General features: G+C 44.1%; 2 protein-coding genes across 3 annotated transcripts in view; both read left to right on the top strand.

Annotated features, from left to right (window-relative positions):
• The window catches only part of TMEM87B (transmembrane protein 87B), a 50,349-nt gene extending 36,968 nt beyond the window's left edge, over nt 1-13,381 (top strand). For both annotated transcript variants that reach the window (XM_018054802.1, XM_005686408.3), the window contains exons 16-19: nt 3,892-3,965; nt 6,269-6,321; nt 8,726-8,756; nt 10,085-13,381. In XM_018054802.1, coding sequence (XP_017910291.1) covers nt 3,892-3,965; nt 6,269-6,321; nt 8,726-8,756; nt 10,085-10,144 — 218 coding nt within the window. In that variant the 3' untranslated portion in view covers nt 10,145-13,381. The remainder of the gene's footprint in view (nt 1-3,891; nt 3,966-6,268; nt 6,322-8,725; nt 8,757-10,084) is intronic.
• Nucleotides 22,925-26,006, top strand: part of FBLN7 (fibulin 7) — a 57,069-nt gene continuing 53,987 nt past the window's right edge. Inside the window, exon 1 of the mRNA XM_018054800.1 lies at nt 22,925-23,309. Coding sequence (XP_017910289.1) covers nt 23,235-23,309 — 75 coding nt within the window. The 5' untranslated portion in view covers nt 22,925-23,234. The remainder of the gene's footprint in view (nt 23,310-26,006) is intronic.

Here is a 26,006-nt window from a genome sequence, read left to right as displayed (position 1 = left end):
ATCTACAAAATAATCAAATGTTTAGACATTAAATAATACATTTCTAAGTAACTCATGGATCGAAGGAATGTTAAAAGTATTTCATAATAAAATGATAATAAAAAAAATCACATTTTATAGGATGCAACTAAACCAATTCTTAGAAAATTAATAGCTCTCAGTGTCTATATCACCAAGGAAAAAAAGACATAAAATCAGTGATGATACGTTTCCATCTTGAGAAGCTAGTAAAACAGTGGCAGATTAAACTGGAGTAGTTAGAAGGAAGGAGATGATAAAGTTAACTGTCTGCCTCAGTGAAATAGAAAACAGAGAGAGAGAGAAAATCAACAAAGCCAAATGTAGTTTCTTTTAGAGAAGATTAATAAAAATGGATTAGCCTCTAGGTAATCTAAACCAGAAACAGAGACAAACAATATAGCAAGACAAATTTCCAACACTGGAAAAATAGATAAGACATTATTATAGTAAGAAAGTAGGTAAGGGATATTGTGAAGAAATTGGGCATTTGGATAAAATGGACAAATTCCTTGAAAAATACCCTTAAGAAACTACCCTAATCTAACCCTATGCCACTAAATTGAAATAGCCCTATATCTCTTAAGGAAATTGGATTGAAGTTTAAAATCTTCCCATAAAGCACCAGACCCGAATGGCTTAACTAACCTTCAGATACTTAAGGAAGAAACATTCTAATCTTACACAAATTCTTCAGAGCATAGAGATGGTAAGAATACTTCCTAATGTATTTTATCAGGCCAGCACAACTCAAATGCCAAAATCTAACAAAGACAAAAAAGAAAAAGTTACAGACCAATATCAGTTATGAGTAGAGACATAATATTTCCTTAAAAACATGAGTAAATAAAGTCTAGCACAGTATTGAAAGGTCGTTATTGTCAAGTGGACTTTACTCCAGAGTTGCAAGCCTGTTTTAACATTTGGAAATCAATCAGTGTAATTCAACTAAAAAATAAGGAAGTAAGATGACGTAATTATCTCAGTAGGTACAGAGAGACATATCACAGAGTTCAGTACCTACTCATTTTATTTTTATATAAAAGCAATCCACTTAGCAAACAAATTACAGAGTAGTATGAAAAAACTCCACACCTGAAATCATACTTAGTGGTGAAATGGTGAATTTTCTCCCAGTACTGGAAACCAGGTACAGAGATAACTGCTCACCACTGTGACTCAACTTCAGAACAAGAGGTCAGGAAAGGCAAAGCCCACAGGCCACCCCGAAGAATACTAAAGGCATAAAGCTTGGAAAGAAGGAAATCTGTTTGTATTGGTAGACAGCAGGGTTATGTATGTAGAAAATCCTAAGAAATCTATACGAAAAAAAACACAATAGAACTAATAACTGAATAAAACAGTATCATAAGATTTATGTCCAGTACACAGAAATCAGTTGTTTTTTTTACATACCAGCTGGAAATGATTATTAAATGAAATTTAAAATATGATTTACAATAGTTTCAAAAATATTCAAAATAAATTTAATGGAAAAAATGGGCAAAACTGCACTGAAGAATAAAAACAGCGCCGAGAGAAATTAAAGAATAGGTGAGTGCAGAGCTTTAACATGTTTATGGATTGTAGCTCAATAGTATTAACCCATCACTTCCCTAACTGATACGTAAAATAGATTCAGTACAATCCCGATTGTAAGTCTAGCTGACTTTAAAAAAAATGGTTAAGCAGATTTAAAATATGTTTTTGTTGTCGTATCTAACTCTATGGTCTGTAGCCTGCCAGGCTCCTCTGTTCATGGAATTTCCCTGGCAAGAATACTGGAGTAGGTTGCCGTTTCCTTCTCCAGGGAATCTTCCCGACCCAGGGATTGAACCTGTGTCTCCTGCATTGCAGCTGGATTCTTTACCACCGAGCCACCACGGAAGCCTTTAAAATATATATGGAAATACAAAAGATCTGGAAGAGCCTAACCGTGTTCACAGTTACAACGTAGATCTTGAAGCATTATGCTAAGTGCAAGAAACAAATTACGAAAGATTGTACGTTATATGATGCTATTTACTTGAAAAGTCCAGGATAGATCAATCCATGGAGATAGAAAATAGATTAGTGTCTGCTAAGGGCTGGTCGGAGAAGGCAGTGGCACCCCACTCCAGTACCCTTGCCTGGAAAATCCCATGGACGGAGGAGCCTGGAAGGCTGCAGTCCGTGGGGTCGCTGAGGATCGGACACGACTGAGCAACTTCACTTTCATTTTTTACTTTCATGCATTGGAGAAGAAATGGCAACCCACTCCAGTGTTCTTGCCTGGAGAATCCCAGGGACGGGGGAGCCTGGTGGGCTGCCATCTGTGGGGTCGCACAGAGTCAGACACGACTGAAGCGACTTAGCAGCAGCAGCAGCAGGGGCTGGTGGAAGGAGTGAGTTGAGAGTGACTGCTAATGGGTATGGGAGGTGGTGATGAAAATTTCTGAAATTAATAGTGGTGATGATTGCATAATTCCATGACTGTCCTGAAATCCGCAGATGTGTACCCTTCAAAATGGTACATTTATGCTGTGGGAATTACGTCTAAATAAAATGAAATTAATGGACTTACTCTGATTTCAAGACAAAAATTTCAAATTATACTAATCAAGACAGTGTGATATTGGCAGAAGGACAGAGATGTATCAGGGTATCGAAATAGAGTCCAAGAGATAGATTAATAAATTAGGAGATTAAATGTCAGAAAACTTAAACAGAAGACTCCAGAAATACAGCAACACATATTGCTCAGTGGGTTTTGTTGTTGCTTCAGATTATTTTACCAATGCAATAACACTTTGAAGAATGTATTTGTCAGTCAGCTCAGTCATGTCCAAATCTTTGTGACCCCATGGACTATAGCACGCCAGGCCTCCCTGTCCTCACCAATTCCCAGAGTCCACCCAAAGCCATATCCATTGAGTCGGTGATGCCATCCAACCATCTCATCCTCTGTCGTCCCTTCTTCTCCTGCCCTCAATCTTTCCCAGCATCAGGGTCTTTTCAAACAAGTCAGCTCTTCGCATCAGGTGGCCAAATTATTGGAGTTTCAGCTTCAACATCAGTCCTTCCAATGAACACCCAGGACTGATTTCCTTTAGGGTGGACTGGTTGGATCTCCTTGCAGTCCAAGGGACTCTCAAGAGTCTTCTCCAACACCACAGTTCAAAAGCATCAATTCTTCGGCGCTCAGCTTTCTTTATAGTCCAACTCTCACATCCATACGTGACTATTGGAAAAACCATAGCCTTGACTATGTTGGACCTTTGTTGGCAAAGTAATGTCTCTGCTTTTTAATATGCTGCCTAGGTTGGTCATAACTTTTCTTCCAAGGAACAAGTATCTTTTAATTTCATGGCTGCAGTGATTTTGGATCCCAAAAAATAAAGTTCATCTCTGTTTCCTCTGTTTCCCCATCTATTTGCCATGAAGTGATGGGACCGGATGCCATGATCTTCGTTTTCTGAATGTTGAGCTTTAAGCCAACCTTTTCACTCTCCTCTTTCACTTTCATCAAGAGGCTCTTTAGTTCTTCCTCACTTTCTGCCATAAGGGTGGTGTCATCTGCATATCTGAGGTTATTGATATTTCTCCCGGCAATCTTGATTCCAGCTTTGCTTCTTCCAGCCCAGCGTTTCTCATGATGTACTCTGCATAGAAGTTAAATAAGCAGGGTGACAATATGCAGCCTTTATACAGACAATACATACTCTTTTCCTGATTTGGAACCAGTTTGTTGTCTTTTACTAGTGCCAAATTAATTCCAATATAATAGGTTTTTGAAATTAGAAGTCTCTTTACAGAGTTATTAAATGTGAGGCTACAAAGGAAAATGTTATTATTTTATAATTTTATGTATTTCTATAATGTTTCTCATTACAGCTGAAGGAATAAAATTAAGAGCCTCAAAAACAGTTTCCAATGGAACAGCTAAACCTGCTACTTCTGATAATTTTGTGAGTACAGTATATATTTAATAGTCTTTAATACTTTGGAAATCGGTATGAATGTCACATTCATCGACCTTCCAGGGAACGTTTTTCACTAGGTTTTTTGTATGAAAGTAAATGTTACCAAGTAGTGGTACTAGTTAAGTCTGACAGCTAACTGCTGTAAACCCTCACTTTTCTGTACATAATTCTGTTTATTTGTTTTTGACTGTACTGGGTCTTGGTTGCTGCTCAGACTTTTCTCTAACTGCAGTGAGTGGTCTCTCTGGTGGCGGTGCCCAGGCTTCTCTTGTTGCAGAGCACGGCCTCTAGGCACGTGGCTTCAGTAGTTGGGGCTCCGGGCCTCCAGAGGTCAGGCTTAATAGTTGTGGTACACGGGCTTGGTTGCTCCATGACATGTGGGATCTTCCTGGATCTTCTGCACTGGCAGGTGGACTCTTTACCTCTGAGCCACCAGGGAAGCCGCTTGCTTTTCACGTGCTGTCTTTGGACCAGAATTTCAGGCGTATACCAGACCTACTGAATTTAAATCTGCTTTTTAGCAGGATTCCATTGATGAGTCACATGCATATTAAATCTTGAGATGCTTTGTTACAGTAAAAGTTTGTGTTAATTTTTCAGCATTTTTAAGTGATCTCTGAAGCCATTTCAGATGATGTTTATCTGTTGGGGAAGGGCTGTTAAACCACATAAGCTCGAATAAAATGGTAAAATGTAGGGTAGAAGTGAGTTTTAAAATGTTTTATGCATATTATTTATGCATAAAGTGGTGGTTACGAAAGTAATTAAACAAAATGGAAATGCCTATCATACAGTTTTATATTTGGCTTTCTTACCTCTGTTGTGGTTAACAAGGTGTAAAAATTTATGTACACACCTAAATTCTGACAAGACGGATGGTGTATGCAAGTTTCATTTGTTGGATTTGGTAACTTCTCTAATTTTTACTTTTGGTAATTAGTAATTCTTTAAAGTATGTTGTTTGAATAGTTTCATGGTAATTTAACTAAGCTTTTAAAAGTGCAAGAGTTTTGGGACTTCCCTGACGATCCAGTGGCTGACTCTGTGCCTCCACTGTAGGGGCACAGGTTCTGTCCCTGGTCAGGGAACTAAGATCCCACTTGCTGCATGGTCAAACAAGTGAAAATAAAGTACAGCAGTTTTATTTATCTGCCTTTAGAACTAGTAAACCTTCAGCTTGCTAAGAAAATTTCCTCTTATTTTAGGGATTTGTCTCAGTTTATTTTAAAGCTCAATTTTTGCATGTATAGCAAGGGAAAATGCTTTCATTTCTCGAAATTATGTAGCCAGCTCTTGATCAGAAGTTTGGAACCTTGTCTTTTCTTGATCGACTTATTTCTCCCTGAGATTCACTCAGAGAATTGGGTTCCTATTGGTACTGGCTCAGTTGATTTTCTCTCTCTCTAGGTAAGCAAGATATCTTTAATGCTAAAACCAGAGGATTCCATATAGCCAATTTGTCTTATTTTACATTGTAAACCAAAATATTCAGTATACCTTTTATTTTTCTTAGTCTCAGTAAAATGACTATAAGCACATTTTCTGTAGAAAAAAAAAATGTAGGTGCCCTACGTGAAAGTGCCCGTCACTCAGTCGTGTCCGACTCTGCAGCCCCATGGACTGTAGCCCACCAGGCTCCTCTGTCCGTGGAATTTTGCAGGCAAGAATACTGGAGTGGGCAACCATTCCTTTCGCCAGGGGATCTTCCAGAGCCAGGGATCGAACCTGGGTCTCCAGCTCAGATTCTTTACCATCTGAGCCCCCAGGGAAGGCCCCAAACTGACTTGCTTTGCTTTGCTTTTCTCCTGTAGAAAAATGAGCGTTAAACACAAACAGTTGGAATAAATAGGCTTTTATAAAGTTAGAGTATCTCTACCATCATCTTTTTCTTTTGAAAAATTATAAACTCATGTTATGAAATCAGCACATCAGCCATGATGAATGTTGGAAGCAAAACAGTGAACACAAATCAGCGTCCATGCTGTGGCTCACCTGACAAATCAATGCTTTTTATTTTCACTGTGGTTTTTCAAGACAAAAAAATAGTACCTTTGCATCTAACTAAAGCCAGAGAAGTACAAAAATCTAAAGTCCAAATGTTTGACTATTTGAGAAAATCCTGGCATAGTTTCCTTGTGGCATGAATGAAGTTCTCAGGCTATGTAGAAATTAAAAGAATGTCATGCATTTAAATGTAAATACTTAATTATATATATATACTCTATTTCAGAATTCTGCTTCCAGGTGTTATTAAGCAAACGCTAATATGTAAATGTTTATTTCTACAGGGTGAAGATTTGAAGTGGGTGGAGGAAAATATTCCTTCTTCATTCACAGATGTGTAAATATCGTCTGTTAAAGTTTGAATCTAACATTTAGGCTGTAGTATAAAGGGATAATTTTCATACTTTTTAATGTGCCTTTTAAGCCTCTCTCCTCTGTATGTCTCTGTGGGCCCCCATCACTAGTGGTGGACAGATTAACTTCATGCTGAAATGCAAAGAAAACATAGCCCTGCCTTGGCCTGTCTTTCTCCTCCCTTTTCAGTGCACAGCAGCTATTTTAATACTCCTGCCCTGTCAACCAGCTCCTTTTTTTATATAAGTTTATCAGGGCCAGAGTCATTTTGTTTTCACTTTATAATATGGAAAAGTTCAAACTTTATTTATTTAAGCACATGTAACCACAATAACATGTAGAGTGGGAATGCTTTTGGAGGAGAAACATGAGCTTAGGAAAACTAGAGTGCAGAGGAAGCCTCTTTGGGGACTTGGGGCTCTTTGGGTTCTTCTTTATTGGTGTCTATATCTAACCGCAGTCTCCGGGCCGCAGACTCATGTCTGTATGTGACTGCAGTCCCTGGGTCACGGACTGGTATTGGCAGGAGGTGAGTGATGGGCAACTGTGAGAAGCTTTGTCTATGTTTACAGCTGCTCCCCATCACTCACACTGCCTCCTGAGCTCCGCCTCCTATCAGATCAGCGGCGGCATCGTAAATATAATATGCTTGAATCATCCCAAAACCATCCCCACCCCACCCAGTCCCCACCCCGGTCCATGGAAAAATTGTCTTCCCCAAAACTGGTCACTGGGACCAAAAAGATTGGGGGCCGCTACTGTGTGACCCATTGATTCCAGGTAGCTGTTTCCACAGCGGACAGCAGGGTGGCTAGAGAGGATGTTCCCACATACTGTTTGCTCCTTTCCCTGCTCCCGTTTACTTCCTATTTAGACCATTTCTGTCTAAGTTTAGCTCAGTGCTACCCAAAATGCATGTGCTGTTTGCATAGCAAGTTTAGAAACTGGGCTTCACATCCAGGTGTATGTGAGGTCCTTTTATATGCTTCTGTAGAAACGGAACAAGCGTTTTGCGAGTCATAGGACAGTTGAAACAGATCGTGAGTAACCCACATGACCTAGTGTGTTCTCTGCACTCACATGCTGTCTATCACAGCTTTTCTGTGTCTCTGATAAATGAGAAAGGCCAGCTTAGCGCAGTTCGCCTTCCGTCTCAGCGCGCTGATTCCATCTCACTGAGTTTTAGACAGTCCTTTCCCTCACAGCAGGAGCCGTTGCTAGTGTTTATCTCTAAATGAGGTGCCAAGCCCCCGGTGGGCTTTCTCCTTGGCCTCCAATGTTCTGGTTCATATTTCCCTAAGGTAGTCGTCTCCCCTGGGATTTCCTTAACGGTGTTATTCTGAGCCACCTGAGCGCCTCCTCCCGCACATCTCTGAGGCCCCCACTTCACCTTCCTCCGTCTCCACCACGAGCCGCGCTGCCAGTAGCATCTTTTGGATCGTGCGTTGATGTGACTTTCATGTTGAGACCTTGACACGTAGACCTTTCCTTTGGGCTCTCCCTCTCACTGGTCCATCGCACACCGGGGCTCTCCACTTGTCTTTTCTTCTTATCTGTGTTATTCTCTTTTCTGAACAAAGATGATGTTGTGTAATTTTTTCTGTTTCCAGTGCCCTTCACAGGTTTGTGTCCAGTCAAGAATAACAATGACATAGGAATTAAATACTTGACTCTATAAATACCACCTTTTGTAATATGTTCACTCATCCACCTTTTTAAAAAGATGTATAATTTTAATTATAATTGTATTTATTTAAAGTGTACGTGGTGATTTGACATACAGGTTCAGAGTGAGAGGGTGACTACAGTCCAGCCTATTCATCCCTCTTTCATTCTCACAAAAGCAGACGACACGTGGGTTTTCAAATTAGATAGCACATCGCTAGTCAAGACATTTGTCCAGCTATTCAAAGTTAAAAATTACAGGGCCTTAAAAATAAAAATATAATTGGTTGCCCAAGTGTATAGCTTAATACATTTTTAATAAAAGCACACTCATGTAGCCAGCCCCCAGATAGCAGATCAAAAGCTGGAAGATCACTAGCACCCTAAAAGCCATCTTGTTTTCCTCCCAAATCATGACCCCGCTCTCCCAAAGCTGCTGCCCTACTGATGTCTGTAGCTGTAGATTGCTAGTGTTGGTTTTTAAAACTTGATCCCTCAAACCGTCACACCTCCTTTTGGAGGGCTGTGCAGTATTCCAGTCCACCAGTCTGCAGCACGTGGAGAGCAGTGCTGTGTGTCTGTTGATGATACTGGTACTCATTTCTGTCAACTGTGTCTTCCAGGAATGAGAATTGGTAGATTGTGAGATATACTTATATTCAGCTTCTGTAGATTCACTGGCCTTTTAATAACTTTGTCGACTTTTTTTCCTCTTATTTCAGAGCTCTTCCAGTGTTAGTGGATTCAGATGAGGTAAAATATTTTTGCTTATGTCTCGGAGCTATTATGTTCATAAAGTAGAAATGAATCTCAGAAATTCTGAAAGTTACTTTTTTATATGATTACAAATTAAGCAGATCTAAAGACTCTGCATTGAGTTATGGGTAAAGTTTTGAGGAAGTGGATCCTCGTTTAAAACAAGAGCAAGATACTAATGTAATAATAATATTAGTATATAATAAATGCTTACTGGTATAAGAGGAGGGAAGAATTATTCTATTAAGTTTTGAGTCTAAATTTTTAACATCTTAAGATGTAAGAGTTTAGAAGACTTCAAGATGGCAGTTTGTCCGAATTAATCCCTTACAGATATTTTCCTGCAGTAAACAGTTTCTAACTGATTCACATTTACAAAGTAGGAATTGGGAACGGACGATGTGGGTTTAGGGAGGTTTTGCGGGGGGATTAGTTGTGGGTCACCTGGATACTGCAGTACTTAGTCACACAGCACATTCCCACTGGCGCTGTTTGTGGTCGTGTGTACGTTTCCTTACTCTCTCCACATACCCCCACCTTCCCCTCCTCCCACCCCGCCCACCCCTGTGTCCATAAGTCTGTTCTCTGTCTGTGGGGATTTGACCATAGCAGGGTGGGAACTTCTAGGAAGGCTGCTGTATGCACACACCTTGCTACAAAACCATTGCCCTCGACCTGTTTGCAGGGTCGAGTAGCAGTAAAGACGCAGACGTAGAAGACAGACGTGTGGACACAGCGGGGAGAGGAGAGGGCGAGAGGGATTGAGAGAGCAGCAGGGAAACAGACATCACTGTATGAAAATAGGTAGCCAGTGGGAGCTCCCTGTACAGACACCCCAGAGTGGGGCATGGAGCGGGGGCGTGGGAGGGAGGGGACATGTATATTCCTGTGGTTGATTTGTGTTGATGTAAGGCAGAAACCAACACAACATTGTAAAGCAACTATCTTCCAATAAAGTCAATAATTACGCGCCCCCCCCCCCCCCCGCCGCAAAAAACCTTTGGACTCCAGGATGTGTATACCATGGAATTACTCTTAAAGGGGCATTTATAGGATTCATTTGATAAATTATTGATTTCTAATTTAAAAAATACTTAAACAGGTTAAGTCAGACAAATACCTGGATGATTATACTCCATAAGTAGAAGTCTGGACTGTATGGTTTTTATTTTTTGTATCTAATATTTCTGTGTATATTGTGGCATGGAAGGCACGAAACTGTGGCCACTTTATAGACACTCTATAGAGAATTGTGTTAGGTCTTGGAAGAAGCATCAACATTTTAACAAATATCTCCCCCCCCACCACCGCCTTTTTTTTTAAAGGAAATTATGACCAGATCTGAAATGGCAGAAAAAATGTTCTCTTCCGAAAAAATAATGTGATGGAACCCAATAATGATGAAGGACTCCCTCAAGACTAAAAGAGAACTTCGTTTTGATAAAGTGCAACAAGTTTTTATTGCGTCATCTTGGAAATCTATGTGTGAAAATTAAGAATTCAGATGGTAGGAGGTTTCTGTAACCCTTTTTTAAACTGACCCCTGAGTGCCAGTTTCATGTCCATTACATTGCCTACTTGGCAATGATCTGAGAGAAGTATTATAATAGAGATAGGTTCCCAGCTACCCTTAGCTGACGGGTGGCAGACATGTGGATTTGGGCATGTGGGTTCTCTCTCTTTTTTTTCCTTTCTGAAAAATACGACAATTTTTTTTTAAAATATGGCAATTTAAAATACCTTACTTACATCAACGTTCCTATTGTTCTTCGAAACAGTGATATGATTCTTCTGAGATATGGTTAAAGCAGTGTCTCCATCTGTTGGGTTTATAGTTATACATTGCAATAATAACTCTCTTTGACTTTCATGCTGAAGTGATTTGGTAATACTGAGTTGGCCAGAAAGTTCATTTGTTCTGTGAGAGGTTACAGGAAAACCTGAACGAACTTTTTGGCCAATCCAGTGAGTAAAACTCGATAAATGTTGGAACATGAGGGTGTATATATGGGTAGTCTTGCTCTGGGTGTGCATATGTGTGTGTGCACGGGTCTGTGCAAAGGCCTTGTGTGCAGCTCACACCATGCACATCGAATTGTTGATCTTCTCTGAGCTCAGGGGAACACAGTTCATGGAGAGAGAGATCCCTTCTGAAAATCTGCTCCGCTTGTCCCCTCCCTTAGGCCGGGTGTATACGTGCTGCTGCTGAATGTGCCTGGGACAGGTGGGGTCACCTGGCCACATGGTTCCACCAGAGCACTTCTTCCCTAGCAAGCTGGGAGGCTCATTACCAGTGAGCTTTGAGGAAACTAGAACCTTCTATATCATCCTAGCATATTTGATTTTGTAGTAATACATGTATTTAACTGCATAGTAAGTATATCACTATTAATCTTGTAATTAATTTTTTAACCTTAAACCATGTTTTATACATTATTTTGTTATATATGTAATGTGTGATTCGAAAATTTAAAAAAGTTTTTTTTGTTAATGCAGAGCATGCTAAACTTGAAAAACCATTGGATACAGTTTGACGGAAATGGTAGCTGTTTGGCTGCTTTCCTGACCAAAGATACAGGGCTGGTGGATGTTTAGAATAGGAATTAAAGTTAGAATCTTCTGTGTCTTTCTTTGAAGGAGTTCTAACCTTTGGAGTTAAGGATGACTTCAGTTTTTCATGAAGTAGTATCAGGGTCTTAACCAGTACAAACACTTGAATTATAACCTTCCTTTTTTTTTCTTTTCCATAGTGAAGCCACAGAGTGAAATGGTTTCTTTGAAAAGGCTACCTTTTGAATTGGTTTCTCATTTGCTCATTTCATAGGGGTTAGTTAAAAAATAAAAAAGATTTCTAGTAGTAATGACTGTTGAAAGATACTTTCAGCTGTATTTTCAATAGTGAATATTGGACCCTGTTGTACTGAGAAAGGCGTGGCTTTCATCATGCTTTTGCTTTGGGCCATCCTTCCCAAGAAAAGAATGTCTAACAATGTGGGTTCCCTTTCTTATTTCCGTTTCTGCCAAAGTAGTGGACTCCACCTGAGGTGTTTCCCAGTGTTTATGTCCATTTTGACTGTGGTGTATATTTGGCCCTCAGCTCAGTTGTTTCAGAGCTGGAGGTGACCATTTCCTTCTTGTTCCTAACATTTGTATCTGGTACCACTCCCCAGATTTTGAAGCAGATTGATCCCCAACTCATATGGCTCCAGTTGAATTTTGAAATACAGAATCCTGGGCTTCCAGCCGCAGAGGTAGTGGAGTATGAGTAGGGAGTCAGTGGGAAGTGTGCAGTGATAAGGGTTAACACCTCTGACGTAACCTTGATAGTGTTGATGAAAACACTTCTTTCTGCAGCTGACAAGACAAATAATGCTGTGCCTGCATAGCTCAGCTATGTACCAAAATGCAGACTTTTCTCATCATCACAGAAAGCAGTATTTTCTCCTGATAACCTCATCAGAAATGTTTTCCAAAGGACATATACTGTGTCTGTCATTCTCGGTGGTCAGTGTTGTTTACTGAAGACTCAGCCTGAATCAGTTATTCCTATAGAGGGCCTTCTTGGCCCCCTCGTGTGCCCAGGAGGGCGAGCCCCAGAACTGTAGCCTTAGTTCTTATGAAGGACCCCCAGGGAGAAGTCACACTCAGGAACACCGTCACAGCTCATCACCATTGCTTCTGCACAAAGACTCCGGAAACTGGTGGTTGGGGTCTTCGAGGCTGCCACACCAATTTATTCTTAGGATGCCATCAGAATGGGTCTCCTTATGAATGCAGGGATCTGAGGGTAAGAGTCCAGTTCTCTTTGTTTCTAGGCAAAATGCCGAAGTGTTCTTACTGTGCCATTTGTGTTAGACTTCTGTGATGTATGACGTTGGCTTAAAAGGGAACTTTCACGTTTTAAGTTAGAGGAATATTAGTATCTGCTTTAAAGGAAAGTTCATTTCAAACATAAGGAAAAATAGATGAATGTGTGAATTTTTTGAGCCCAAGAGATAAGATGTTCCTATACTTTTCTTGTGAAGAAAATATTTAAAATCTTTCATATATCCTACAGAGAGTTCTAGACTTCCCCACTCTAACACAGTATATTTGCACTACTATAATGTGAAGGCTAAGGATATAAAAGATGTACATGTGATTGATTTTTTATATCTTTTTTAAAGGGTTTGAGTCTGTTGCACTAAACTATACATAACTGGTTTATGAGACATGTTATACTAGCTTTATAAGCCCCTCGTGTTGGAACTTGTGTCTTGGTATCGACCAACAACATGCGATAAGCAATGCAAAACACCGCGCCTTAAAGAAAGAAGTTTAGTGTATTGGTTAAAGTGCTGAAGAATGTATTTAAGTGACAAAAGGAGATTTAAGGACATGGATATTATAACAGGAGCTCAAGAAGAAACTTCTTTAGAACTAGGAAAACATGTATTTGGGAAGAAAATTTAGGGGCTAAAGTTGTATATTTTTTATTTAAGAAGTTAAATTATTGTATAATTTGGAAGACGTTGCTTTGAATGTAGCACAAAACTATTTCAAAGATTTTTATTTGAAAAAAACTGATGTATTTTTGTGCCTTAATATTTGTTCTGACTTAATAAAATGCTTTCTTGAGATTTCTGGATGGTTGATTCTTGGTAATATCTATGAGTACTAAAATTATTAAAATCTACAGGAAATGTAGACTCTGATAGATAGTAGGACATTAACTTCTCGAAAGAGGAGGACAGTAAACATGGACAATGTTCAACCTCAGTAGTGACAAACGCGAAATGAAAGGAGAAACTTTTAAAAGCTCAAATCGAAGTATTTGTAACAATTGTTTTGCTTTCAGTGTCTAAGGAAATGAGCACATCAATAGTGCCAGGCTTCTCTGTTCATGGGATTTCCCAGGCAAGAATACTGGCATGGGTAGTCATCCCCTTCTCCAAAAGATCTTCCTGACCCAGGGATCAAACCCATGTCTCCCGTCTCCTGCATTGCAGGCAGATTCTTTATGGGCTGAGCCACCAGGGAAGCCTGGCTTCTGCATAAAAGTGTTCAGTATAGCATTATTTAAAGTAGAGGAAAAAATAAACTAAACATCACAATAGAATGGTTAAGGAATTATAGTTTAACCAGCTACTCTGCAACCATTACATTATGAAGACTGTAACAACATAGAAATGTACTTACAGGAGATATGGCACCTCCCTCATGGCAGTGGTTAAGAATCCGCCTGCCAATGCAAGGGATATGAGTTTGACCCCTGGTCCAGGAAGACCCCACATCCCACGGAGCAACTAAGCCCACCCTCCGCAACTGCTGAGCCCGGGAGCCGTGATAAGAGAAGCCAGCGCTGTGAGGAACCCAGGCACCACAGCTGGAGAGTGGTCCTTGCTCACCACAGCTGGAGAAAGCCCGCGCGCTGCAACAGAGACCCGGCACAGCCACAGAATTTTACAAATACGATATAAAGTTACACGTGAACTCATGTAAACACCAAGTAAAGACAGTGGCAACAAATCACAGGGGCACTTAGAGTATTTAGGTTCAGCTGCTGCTGCTGCTGCTAAGTTGCTTCAGTCGTGTCCGACTCTGTGTGACCCCATAGACGGCAGCCCGCCAGGCTCCCCCGTCCCTGGGATTCTCCAGGCAAGAACACTGGAGTGGGTTGCCATTGTCTTCTCCAGTGCATGAAAGTGGAAAGTGAAAGTGAAGTCGCTCAGTAGTGTCTTTGCAACCCCATGGACTGCAGCCTACCAGGCTCCTCCGCCCATGGGATTTTCCAGGCAAGAGTACTGGAATGGGGTGCCATCGCCTTCTCCTAGGCTGTAAATAATTATTCAATTACATTTCAAGAGGCTAAGACAAAAAGTCTCTTTCTCTTAACTCGTAGGATAGCTGCAGAGGTGAGCAGGGCAACCCTGCTCCACACGATCCCTCGGGGGCCCAAGGTGTATTTTCATACTGTGGGCCTGCCATCTGCATTCAGCTAGCAGGAGGGGAGGGTTGCTCCAGACGGGGCGTTTTGTAGGGCAAAACCTGAAAGTGGTGCCCATCACTTAGCACATTTCATTAGCAAAACTCAAGTCACAAAGCCACACTAAACCGCCAGGTGGACTGGGAAGTGGCATGGGCAGAATGCCTGCCCGCTATCTTTTCTTTTTAATGATTGACATGTTTTGTCTGTGATGGGTCCCTGTTGCTGTGCGGCCTCTTCTCTAGTTGCAGTGAGTGGGGCTGCTCTCCAGCTGCAGCGCTCGGCTTTCTCACTGTGGTGGCTTCTGTTGTGGGGCACAAGCTCCAGGGCACAGACTTCATAGCTGTGGCTCACAGGTTTAGTTGCTTCGAGGCGTGTGGGATCTTCCCGGATCAAGAATGAAACCTGTGTCTCTTCCATTGGCAGGCGGATTTTTTTTTACTGAGCCACCTGGGAAGCCCTGGATCATCACATATATGTATCAAAATGTAAATAAACATTCCACCTTTTGTGACCCAAAATGAAGGAAGGGAGAGGGAGGAAAGAAAGTGCCTAGTGCCCAGGCCTTCCCAAGACAGCTAAGGTTAGTGTTAACGGTGATTGTTGTACACGTTACGGAGCTCAAACAGACTCCTCCATACAAAATTCAAACACATGCTAAGGTTTATTTACGTGTGTTAAAATGAAGTTACCCTGGGCTTCTCTGATGGCTCGTTGGTAAAGAATCCACCTGCCAGTGCGGCAGACCTGGGTTCAATCCCTCGTACAGGAAGACCCAACATGCTGTGGAACAGCTAAGCCCCTGTGCCACCACTACTGAACCTGTGTTCCAGAGCCCGCGGGCCACAACCACCAAGCCCGGGAGCTGCAACTGCTGAAGCCCGCGCACCTAGAGCCTGCGCTTCACCACTAGAGAGGCAGTGAGAAACCCGCGCGCCGCAGCCAGAGAGAGTAGCCCCCCACCTGCTGCCGTCAGAGAAAAGTCGGCACAGCAAGGGAGACCCAGCACAGTCAAAGACTTTAAAAGTTAAATGACATGACCCAAGGCATGTCCCATGCTCCTTCAATGATAGTGGATTGACAGCTAAATTCCTACTAACATAACCTGGTATGCTACTGAATTCAGATGTAAATAATTTTGACAACATTTCCTTTAAATCATTTTGGGAAAGCAATAAGAAGCTGCCAGAGAAGCCTGGCGTGCTGCAGTCCATGGGGTTGCAAAGAGCTGGACATGACTCAGCAACTAAACAAAATAAGAAACTGCAATGCAAGCTTCTGTACACGAACACTTTTAACCCTACCCAGCAGATGGTGCCAAACTATGTCTCTGAAGAGGTCTAACCTCAACATTTTTGGTCTCTTATTCTTGCCTTTAAAAAATTTGTAAATTCACTTTTACTTACCAAATGCCAACTAAGAGGCAAAATTTTAGTTTTAAAAAATGTACACTGAGTACCACCATCGCGGCAAAAAAAAGGGAGCCAAGGAACAAGCAAGCAAACCTCCCCCTAGAACTAAAAACCCCTTCTCATTTTGGTATGTTTCTAGTCTCTTTCAGAATTAGAACTTGAAAGCTTGGAAGGGGCCTATGAGCATTTTACAGATGAGAAAATGAGGAACAATTGACTCCAGGTCCCTCTGGCCAGATTTTGCTTTTTCTTACCTCTGGATCCTCAGGGTTAGAGGGAGAGAAATGCTACAGGAGGGTTGAACTGCACATCGAAACTCAAAATATACTTTCTATGATTTGTTTATCCCTTGCTTCCTCATTTTATATTACTGTATTACCTTTGACTCTAGCTTCCAAATTCTTATCTCAACATAAACAGTCATAATTCTGATTCTCTGCTTCTTAATTTGATAAGTGGACGCATAGTAGAGTCCAGAAAAGACAGTGTCTATTTTATTTTGTTTTGGTTTTTTAAATTTAAATTTATTTTTAATTGGATATTTTATTTTTAACACTACTGAACATACTGATAAAATATTCAATTCTTAAGTTTTTGTTTGCTTTTTTTAAAAAAGAAAATTAAGTGGAGCGTGAAGAAGCTGGACTTTTCACTAAGAAATTGCTTTTTAAATAATGCATTTATGATTGTAAAATGTATGTGTAGATTTCAAGTTCTGATAATGGGGAAGTACCTTCTTTTGACTGCCCAGACAACAACTCTAGATACAATTAAAATAACTGCGCTGAAGATACTAGAGAGAGAGGAACAGGGACATACTGGAAATACTGTTCGATACAGGGAATTGCACTGGGCGCATTTCCCGTTTTTACGGCGTTTACACTCAGAGCAGGCCACAGTGTGTCTCACGTGACGATTAAACCCAGTTATAAAACCTGAATTTTACTTGTTGAATTCGAAGATAGGAATTAGAAGAATCGCAATAGCTAGAAAGGGAAAGGCTTATTGAAAGAGAGAACCAAAGAAAATAAGCGCCACATTCTGCGGGTGCTGTGCTGTGCTGTCACTCAGTCGCACCTGATTCTTTGCCACCCCAGAGACTGCAGCCTGTCAGGCTCCTCTGTCCACGGGGGTTCTCCAGGCAATATATTGGAACGAGTTGCCATGTCCTTCTCCAGGGGATCTTCCCAACCCAGGGATCAAACCCAGGTCTCCTGCATTGCAGGCAGATTCTTTACGAACTGAGCCACCAGGGAAGCCCGCATTCTGTGCATAAACTTCCCAAATCACTAGCTCGCCCTGAACTCTGTGTGTATGGTACAGACTCTAACACTAAAGCACAGATGGCCAAGAGGCACAAGAACGATGCTCAGCATCGCTGATCATCAGAGAAATACAAATCAAAACCACAATGAGATGTCACCTTACACCTGTCAGAATGGTTATCATCAAGCATACCACAAATAAATATTGGCGAGCATTAGCACACTGTTGGCAGGGATGTAAACGGGTACAACCACTGCAGAAAATAGTATGGAGGTTCCTCAAAAAGCTACAAATAGACCTGTCATCAGTCAGTCAGTTCAGTCACTCGGTCGTGTCCAACTCCTTGTGACCTCATGGACTGCAGCACGCCAGGCCTCCCAACCAACTCCCGGAGCTTGCTCAAACTCATGTCCATCGAGTTGGTGATGCCATCCAACCATCTCATCTTCCATTGTTCCCTTCTCCTCCTGCCTTCAATTTGTCATATGATCCAGCTATTCCACTCCTGGGTATATATGGGAAGAAAATGAAAACAATTTTTAAAGATACACTCCAGTGTTCATAGCAGCATTATTTAGAATAGCCAAGATGTGGAAGCAACCTCAGTGTCTACCAACAGGTGAATGGACAGAGATGTGGTACGTGTATATAATGGGGTATCACTCAGCAATAAAGAAGAATGAAATTCTGCCAATTTTGTATTGTAGTGTGTATCTCCATCTGGATTTATCTAATTTTTTTTTCTCATGATTAGATTGAAGTTACACATTTTTGGCAAAAGAATGTCACAGAAGCCACACATGTTTGTGCCTCAGATCAGAGGGTACAGGATATTGCCTCATTGATCTACTGTAAATTAAAATTTTTCCCTTTCTAATATATGTAGATACTTGGGGGAAGATACTTTGAGACTATGCAAAATTCCTGTTTCTGCTTACTTACTCACTGATTTCAGCATTCATTGGTGGATCATGCCTGCAACAATTATTACTGTAGTGCTTGAATTGTGCCTTTTCTATTTTTCACACTTTTTTCCTATATTTACTGATTGTAAATTTTTTATAAAGAAGAGTTGTTTCTCCTCCCTTTATTTTTATTCAGCTATGTATTTAGATCCCCATGGACTTATAGATTTGGTTCCACTTCATGAAACAGAAACCCAAGTACCAGTGACTTAACCCAACAGGGGTTTATTGTTTCTTAGACAACAAGATATCCGTAAGAGGCCCAGTACTGTCATGTCTCAGAGAAATCATTAAGGAAGTAAGCTCCCTCTGCTTTCTTTTTTAAAAAAGATTATTGAAGTATAGTTGCTTTATAATGTTGTGTTTAATTTCTGCTGTATAACAATGTGACTCAGTTATACATACATACTGAAGTGAAGTCGCTTAGTCGTGTCCGACTCTTTGCGACCCATGGACTGTAGCCCACCAAGCTCCTCCATCCATGGGATTCTCCAGGCAAGAATACTGGAGTGGGTTGCCGTTTCCTTCTCCAGGGGATCTTCCTGACCCAAGGATCGAACCCAGCTCTCCCACATTGCAGGCAGACGCTTTAACCTCTGCACCACCAGGGAAGCCCTATACATACACATATATATACAAATGTATATATGTATTCTTTTTCATATTCTTTTCCATTACCCCAGAATATTGAATATAGTGCTCTGTGCTATACAGTAGGACGTTGTCATTTATCCATTCTCTATGTAACACTTGCATCTGCTAATTCCAAACTCTCAATCCATCCCTCCCCCCTTGGCAACCACAAGTCTGTTCTCTGTGTCTGTGAGTCTGTTTTGTAGATAAATTCATTTGCATCATATTTTAGACTCCGTATCTAAGTGATATCACATGGCATTTGTCTTTTGCTTTCTGACTTCGCTTAGTGTGATAATCTCTAGGTCCGTCCATGTTGTTGCATTGCTTCATTCTTTGTCACGACTGAGTAGTATTCCATTGCATATATGCACCACATCTTTTTCCATTCATCTGCTGCTGCTGCTGCTAAGTCGCTTCAGTCGTGTCCAACTCTGTGCGACCCCATAGATGGCAGCCCACCAGGCTCTGCCGTCCCTGGGATTCTCCAGGCAAGAACACTGGAGTGGGTCCATTCATCTGTCAATGACATATAGGTTGTTTCCCTGGCTTGCGAGTTGTGACTAGTGCTGCAGTGAACATATGCCTTCTCTCTTTCTAAACCTCCATCCTAAGCACTTGACTGTAATCCCATGGTCATGGAGTTGCTGCTGCAATTCCAAGCACTGGGTCCATGCTCCAAGCAAGAGGAAGAAGGACACACATCTTTAAGACTGTTTCTATTTGTCAAGAAAGTGGCTTTCCTGGGAGCCTCATCTGCTCGGCTTTACTTACATCTCATTAGTCAAAACTGGGTCACACAGCCAAGGGAGTCTAAAGAGGTGGTGTTGGGGGTATTGTTACCTGGGTATATCACAGCCCTAGACCAAGATAGCATTGATTAGCAAGGGGAAAGATTAAGAGCGTCCTCTTGGTGCCTCGCCCCGAGTGTGCGTGTGTACAAGCTTCATTGTGTGTCTATTCACCTCATTTCCTGTTAGAGCTACAATCTGGAGGGAAAAAATATTTTCAACTTATTGACAATGGTCACTCTATCAGCCAAAAGCCAAGAAATGGCTTGCTCAAATGAGGATAATTTGTGGACGATTTATTTACAGGATATGGACAGGATGTACAAAGGCCAACCAGAGGACTGCCCTATCCCAGGGCCACTAATGAAGGCACTGTTGGTATCCTTTGGCCCGGGACAGGGGGAGGGGCTGTGGGAATCTCAAGGGAAGTGAGGGATGGAGAAGAGATTGCCTTGCAAAGAGCAGTGATTTTCTGTCAAGGGACACAGCCAGCTTGACTCAGGCTCAGGGCCTCACCCTTCTCCATCTGATCTCCCACTGCGCATTCCCAGCCTCCAAACACAGAGGACAGAGAGCACGCAGGGGTGTTGGTGCCATCCCTTCAGGTTGCCCTCCAGGGCAGAATGCATCCGGAGGGGCAAACTGAGTGTTATCTGGCAGAACTGTCCTGTTTTGAACAATATCAAGTACGAATGGGCCTAGTGATTAATTTCAACAATTCCTTGGAGGTTATTGTAAATAGGCCTAACTTGTATAGGTGTACTCTTCGCAGTGAAAATGTATCCCTGAAAAATTACCCCTAAAGCTAATTTTTATATACTTGGCTTTGAAAATATCAAACACTGGCCAACAAGAATAATGAGCAAATTCCTATGTTTAGTTTCAACTGCAGCAGAAAGCGTGCTCCTTGGGACCAGACACAGTCAAGCGTAAATCCTGTTTCTCCCGATTACTAACCTGATGTTTGATCTTGGGCAACTAAGCATGCTAAGCCTCAGTTTCCCAATCTGCAAAATGGAAATAATAATAGGACCCATTTTGCTGGGTTGTGAGGGGATAAACTAGAATATTCCTGAAAAGCTTAATAAAGGATCTGGTGCTCAAGAAATGTTGGTTCCTTCTTATGCTGTCCCCATGCAGGACCATCAGAGTCAATTTAGGCAAAGGTTAGTTTGTGGAACCCGGAGTAGCCCATGGCTTATTTTCACAGTTTGTTTGCTCTTAGCAGCCTTGGCAGGTATGGGCTGTGGAGGGCCTGTCTTGATGGCCACCGGTCATGGGCTGTTGTGGACAGGCAGACCAGGGGCAGTACTGAGAGGGCAGTGGGACCTTAGAAGGTTCGTTCAGACTGGATGCTAGAGCATGGGAGAGAAGCCAGCCGCAGGACAAGGGAAACAAATTGGTAAGCAGGAAAAAAATCTGTGTTGAAACTTAGGAATGCTTGAAAAGTAAAGAAGTAGAGGAAGAAAAAGAAGGAGAAGAAGGGGAATGAGAAGAGGAAAAGGAGGTGGAGGAAGAGAAAGAGAAGGGGGAGCAAGGGAGAAAAAGCGAGAGAGAGAAAGGGATGAAGGAAGCCAGGAACCAGGAAAAACTCTGTTCCTTAAACAAAATTTCTGAAATCCTATGACTGAATATTTAAGTATTTAAAATGTGGGATGAAGGTTGAAGGTAGCCTGTGCTGGAAACAGCCCTGCTCCGGAGACCCTTGAGTTTGCAAACCATAGGCCAGTCACTCAGCCACTCCCAGCTTTCGTTTCTTCATTGGTGAACTCAGGAGTGTCTTCAGGTCCGTGCATCCATTCAGAGGGCGCGGCAGGAGGAAAGTTCTCAGGCACTTCTGCCTGGCTCCAGCGCAAGCAGGCACCCGGCCGAGAAACGTTGGTTTTGAGGGTGGCAGTTGCCATGTAAACATCAGGTGGGATAAAATACAAAATAAACACAGCCTCATTGACCAGAAGAAATTCTTCTCTAAGGGTGGAGGAGGGGAGAGTACAAAGAGGGGGACACTGGGCTTTGGCAAAGACAGCAAATGTGAGCGAAGGAGGCAGAAATACCACGATTTCCATAGGCTGCGGGTTCCGCCCGGGGCTCCTTGGCCCCCTCCGCCTGGACAGGGAGGAGCAGTGTGCTGCCCAGCGCCCTTCAAGCAGCCTCCCCAGGAGCACCAGTAACAGTGCACAGGCGCGCTCTCCTCCCCCGGCGGCAAGGTGGCGGGGCAGCCCAGCCTGACTTCCTGGGTAGTGTCTGCCCAGGTGGCCAATCTGCAGCAGGCCCCTCGTTTTCCACGGGACTCCAATTTTCCCCTCTGCCTTCCAAAAGAAAACAGTTCGGCTCGAAGGCTACGTAGCCTTCTGAGCTCCGTGCCTTGAGCTCTGAATGGGCTCTGCTAAATGAAATTTGGAAACAGGAAAAATAGATTTGAGGATTGGCCAGACTTGGTGTGCACCATGACATCTGCAGTGTTGCCTTCTGAAAACACTCTTCCAGTAAGAACTTAAAACATGTTTTCCAGGAGCTTGGAGCTGAGGCCATGTGGATCCTCCCACAGCCCCTGGATGCAGGGGGACTCAGACTGCTAATGTCTGTCCTTCCCAGCGGGGTGTCCCACCCAACCTCAGCAAAGCATCCAGTGTTCCCATAACCCTGCCTCCCAGTTCAAACTGTTTCTCCTTCCATTGGGAGTGGAGGGCAGCAGCTGAGGAGGGCTGCTGATTCTGAGTCACTGTGCTTGAGTGTTCTTGTACTCCGATAGCAGTTCTCGGGTGGAGAACTCGGTCTAAGTTCATGAAGTCCATCTCGCGCCCACACTAGTCCTGTCTTCCGACTGCCGGGGAGGAATACGTCCGCGCGCGCGCGCTCTGAAGTTGGACAGACCTGGATTTGAATCTCACGTGCTGCTGGATGAGGTCAGCCTCAGTGTCCCCGGGCTGGAAAGGGGCGGGCCAGGAGCGACCCGGCGCTGGGATGGGCTCCCGGGCCCCGCACGCACGTGCGCGCCGCCTCGGCCGCCTCCCCCGCGAGGGCTCTCAGGATGCCGGCGCTCGTCCTCTGCGTCGCGCCGGGCCTCCTCCGGGAGCCGCGCGGGTTGGGCGCGCTCCCAGGCGCATTCCTGGCCGGGCAGCCCCTCCTCCTCGGCTTTGGCCAAGGGGCCGGCGCCTCCCCGCCTCGCCGGGACTGTCTCGTGCAGGCGGCAGCGGACGCTGGTGGCCGCGGGAGCTCCAGGTCCGCGCGCGGCGCACCTGGATCCGGGACTGCGCCTCCCGAGCGCGGCGGGCCGAGCTGGGCTCCCGGGCTCCCGCTTTCCTCCCTACCCGAGCCGATCCGGACCGAGCGGAGCCCGGTTCCCCGCAGGGGCGGCCGCGGCATCGGTTGGGACAGCCTCGGCGGGGGCGGCAGACCAAGTTATCTCCCCTTCCCAAGCAGAAAGGTTCCGGTTGGCAAAGATGGTGCCCAAATGTCCCCGGGCACTCTTCCTTCTGCTGCTCTTCCTCGCCTGCCCCGAATCGCGGGCTTCCCAGGTCAGTGTCCCTCCCGCCAGTTCCCTGATCCTGCTTGCAGGGGAGGCCACGCCGAGGCCGGAGGACCTTGGCTCGCCACATTCCACCGGAATGCTCGGGCCGGGGGCTTGGAGCCAGGCTGGGGCTGGGGTTCCGTTCCCGCTTCTGTCATCGGATGCATCGCGGGCCGGGCAGTCTGGGAGGACTCGGGCTGGTCTGAGCAGTCGGTGCGAAAGCCTCGGTCCGCTGGGGGAGAGAGAGACAGAGAGAGACAGAGAGAAGGCTCTGCCTGAGCAGAGCTCATGAGACGTTGGTCCTCCTCCGGTCTCCAGAAGAGCTCCCCGCTCACCCGATTAGAGTAGAGGATGTCCCCTGCCTCCAACTTCCAACACTTAAATTTCTAACTGAAATATCCTTCTTCCCACCAACTTAAAAAAAAAAACAACAAACCACTTTTTTTTTTTTTTAACAGCAAAAAACATTTTGTTCTGTGAGTATAGCCCTGGTAGCTCAGATAGTAAAGAATCTGCCTTCTTCTATGTGGGAGCCCCAGGCTCTATCCCTGGGTGGGGAAGATCCCCTGGAGGAGGGCATGGCAACCCTCCACTCGAGTATTCTTGCCTGGAGAATCCCATGGACAGAGGAGCCCGGTGGGCTACAGTCCATGGGGTCACAAAGAGTCTGACAGGACTGAGCAACTAACATCATAATAGCCAATTTAAGCGTGTGGCTCCCACTACCAACTTTCTTAGCAGTTCACAGCACTTCCAAGGCAGGGGTGGACAGGGAGGTGTCTGAAGCAGCTTCACTCTGAGCCTGGGGGACCTGAGATTTGGAAATAAGTTTCTTTCCCAAACTTACAGACAGCTTTCCCTTAGGTTTTCTCTCCCTGACTTGTGGCTATTGGAATCCCGATGGATTTATGTACTTGAACAGATTCACTTTTACATTAAACAGCAAGGATTGATAGTAAAAATTAAGATAAAAATGCAGATTAAAGGGAGTTCCTTGACGGTCCAGTGGTTAAGACTCCTCACTTCCAAAGCAGGGGGAGCTGTCTGGATCCCTGGTCAGGGAACCAAGGTCCCACATGCTGTAGCAGTGCTGTAGAAAAAGAAAAAAGAATTCAGTTAAAAGTGCACTGTCAAAGGTAAGATTCGACCTGCTGAATTCCAAGCCAGCTATCACCAGACTGGTTCTGAAAACCGGAGACCCCTCTGTCTGTGACCACGTGTTCTATGAGTTGTAGGGCAGCTATCCGGACAATACCATCCACAGCAATAACAGTAACAGCAGTGTGCGTGTGTGTGTTCAGTCGCTCAGTCGTGTTGGACTCTTTGCGACCCCTGCGGACTCTAGCCCGCCAGGCTTCTCTGTCAGTGGGATTTCCCAGGCAAGAATCCTGGAGTGGGTTGCCCATTCGGAAGGAAAGCTTGCCGAGTGACGGATGAACGCCTGTTTCTTTGCTAAGCATCTCCCACGCTCTTTATTCTCAGAGCAGCCTTGTGAGTTGGGAACTGTCACCACCCCCATTTTGCAGACGAGGGAGCTGAGGCCCAGGGAGATTGTGACTTACTCAGGGTCATACACCCTCATCTCTCTCTCTGGGCTCTAAGCCTTTTCCCTTCTCCACAGACTGTCACCCATGAACTGAATATCTGAACCAAGCAGGCATATCGGTGGCCACTTAGAAGACCTTGGGATGCAGGAAGGGAGATTTAGTTCAGATCAAACTTGATCCATGTTAGTGTGGAAGGGGGTGAGTTGCCACCGCAGGGAGTCACTCAGCCACCAAGCCGCAGAAGGTCCCCACAAGGAACCCACCAAGCAGAACAATAGGGTTGCCCATTGCAGATTACAAAACAGAGCCTCAGGCCCAGAGTGCGAAGCCAGGAGCACAGGTAGGTGCATCCCTTAGTTGGCCCCCAACCCGGGGCCAGCAGAGGGGGCAGGGTAGACAGGATGCTGCGGGGGGTGGGGGGGAGGCGGGGGGGGGGCTGTCCTGCTGTTACTTGCTCTCTCAAGGTTACCTGGACAAGGTGAGACCTTGACAGTTCTCAGATGTTTGCAGCTGCTGTTCAAATAGGGCAGTAAGCTCTTTCAGGCTGTGTCCTTGGGGGAAGATCTGGGTCTCATCCCTGCCCTGCCATGTCCAGGCTTCCTCAAATTCCTTATCCTCTAAACCTTGATTTCTTTACCTGCAAAAGCACCTGCCTTACTGGGCTTGGTGAGAGGGAAAGGGAGCAGAAGGGATTCTCCATGGAAGTTGGTTTAACACTTCTAGTGAAACTGTCCTTTGCCCAAAGTCCTGTGTAGGCTGGGGAATCTCACCCCCAGTGCCTGTCTGGCTTTTCATCATGTCTGTCCTGAGTCACTTTGAAAGACTTTCGGGATCTGCTGTTGGAGAACCGGTGGTCCTGGGAAAGGAGCGGAGGTTGAGCAGTGTGGGGATCCCATAAATGCGGGCCCTTCTCAACACTGCTGCCCACTCTGTGGTCTTGCCCTAGGAAGAGAGACAGCCTTGCGGGGGAGACAAGAAAGGAAGGACGCTTAGCAAAGCCCCACGCCTCACCCTTCTGCCCCATGCTGGCCCTCAGCCTCCTGAGTGGCTATGGGATGCGGCTGCTGCAGTATTTCAGAATACTTCCCTCTCTCCAAAACCTCTCCTTGTGATCAGTTGTTACAGGGTTCCAAAATCCACTGTTAGAGATTCATTCT

The sequence above is a fragment of the Capra hircus genome, chromosome 11 (genome assembly GCF_001704415.2).
Source record: "Capra hircus breed San Clemente chromosome 11, ASM170441v1, whole genome shotgun sequence".
Lineage (NCBI taxonomy): Eukaryota > Metazoa > Chordata > Mammalia > Artiodactyla > Bovidae > Capra > Capra hircus.
The sequence above is the reverse complement of the archived record's forward strand: the minus strand, read 5'-3'. Positions and strand labels throughout refer to the sequence as shown.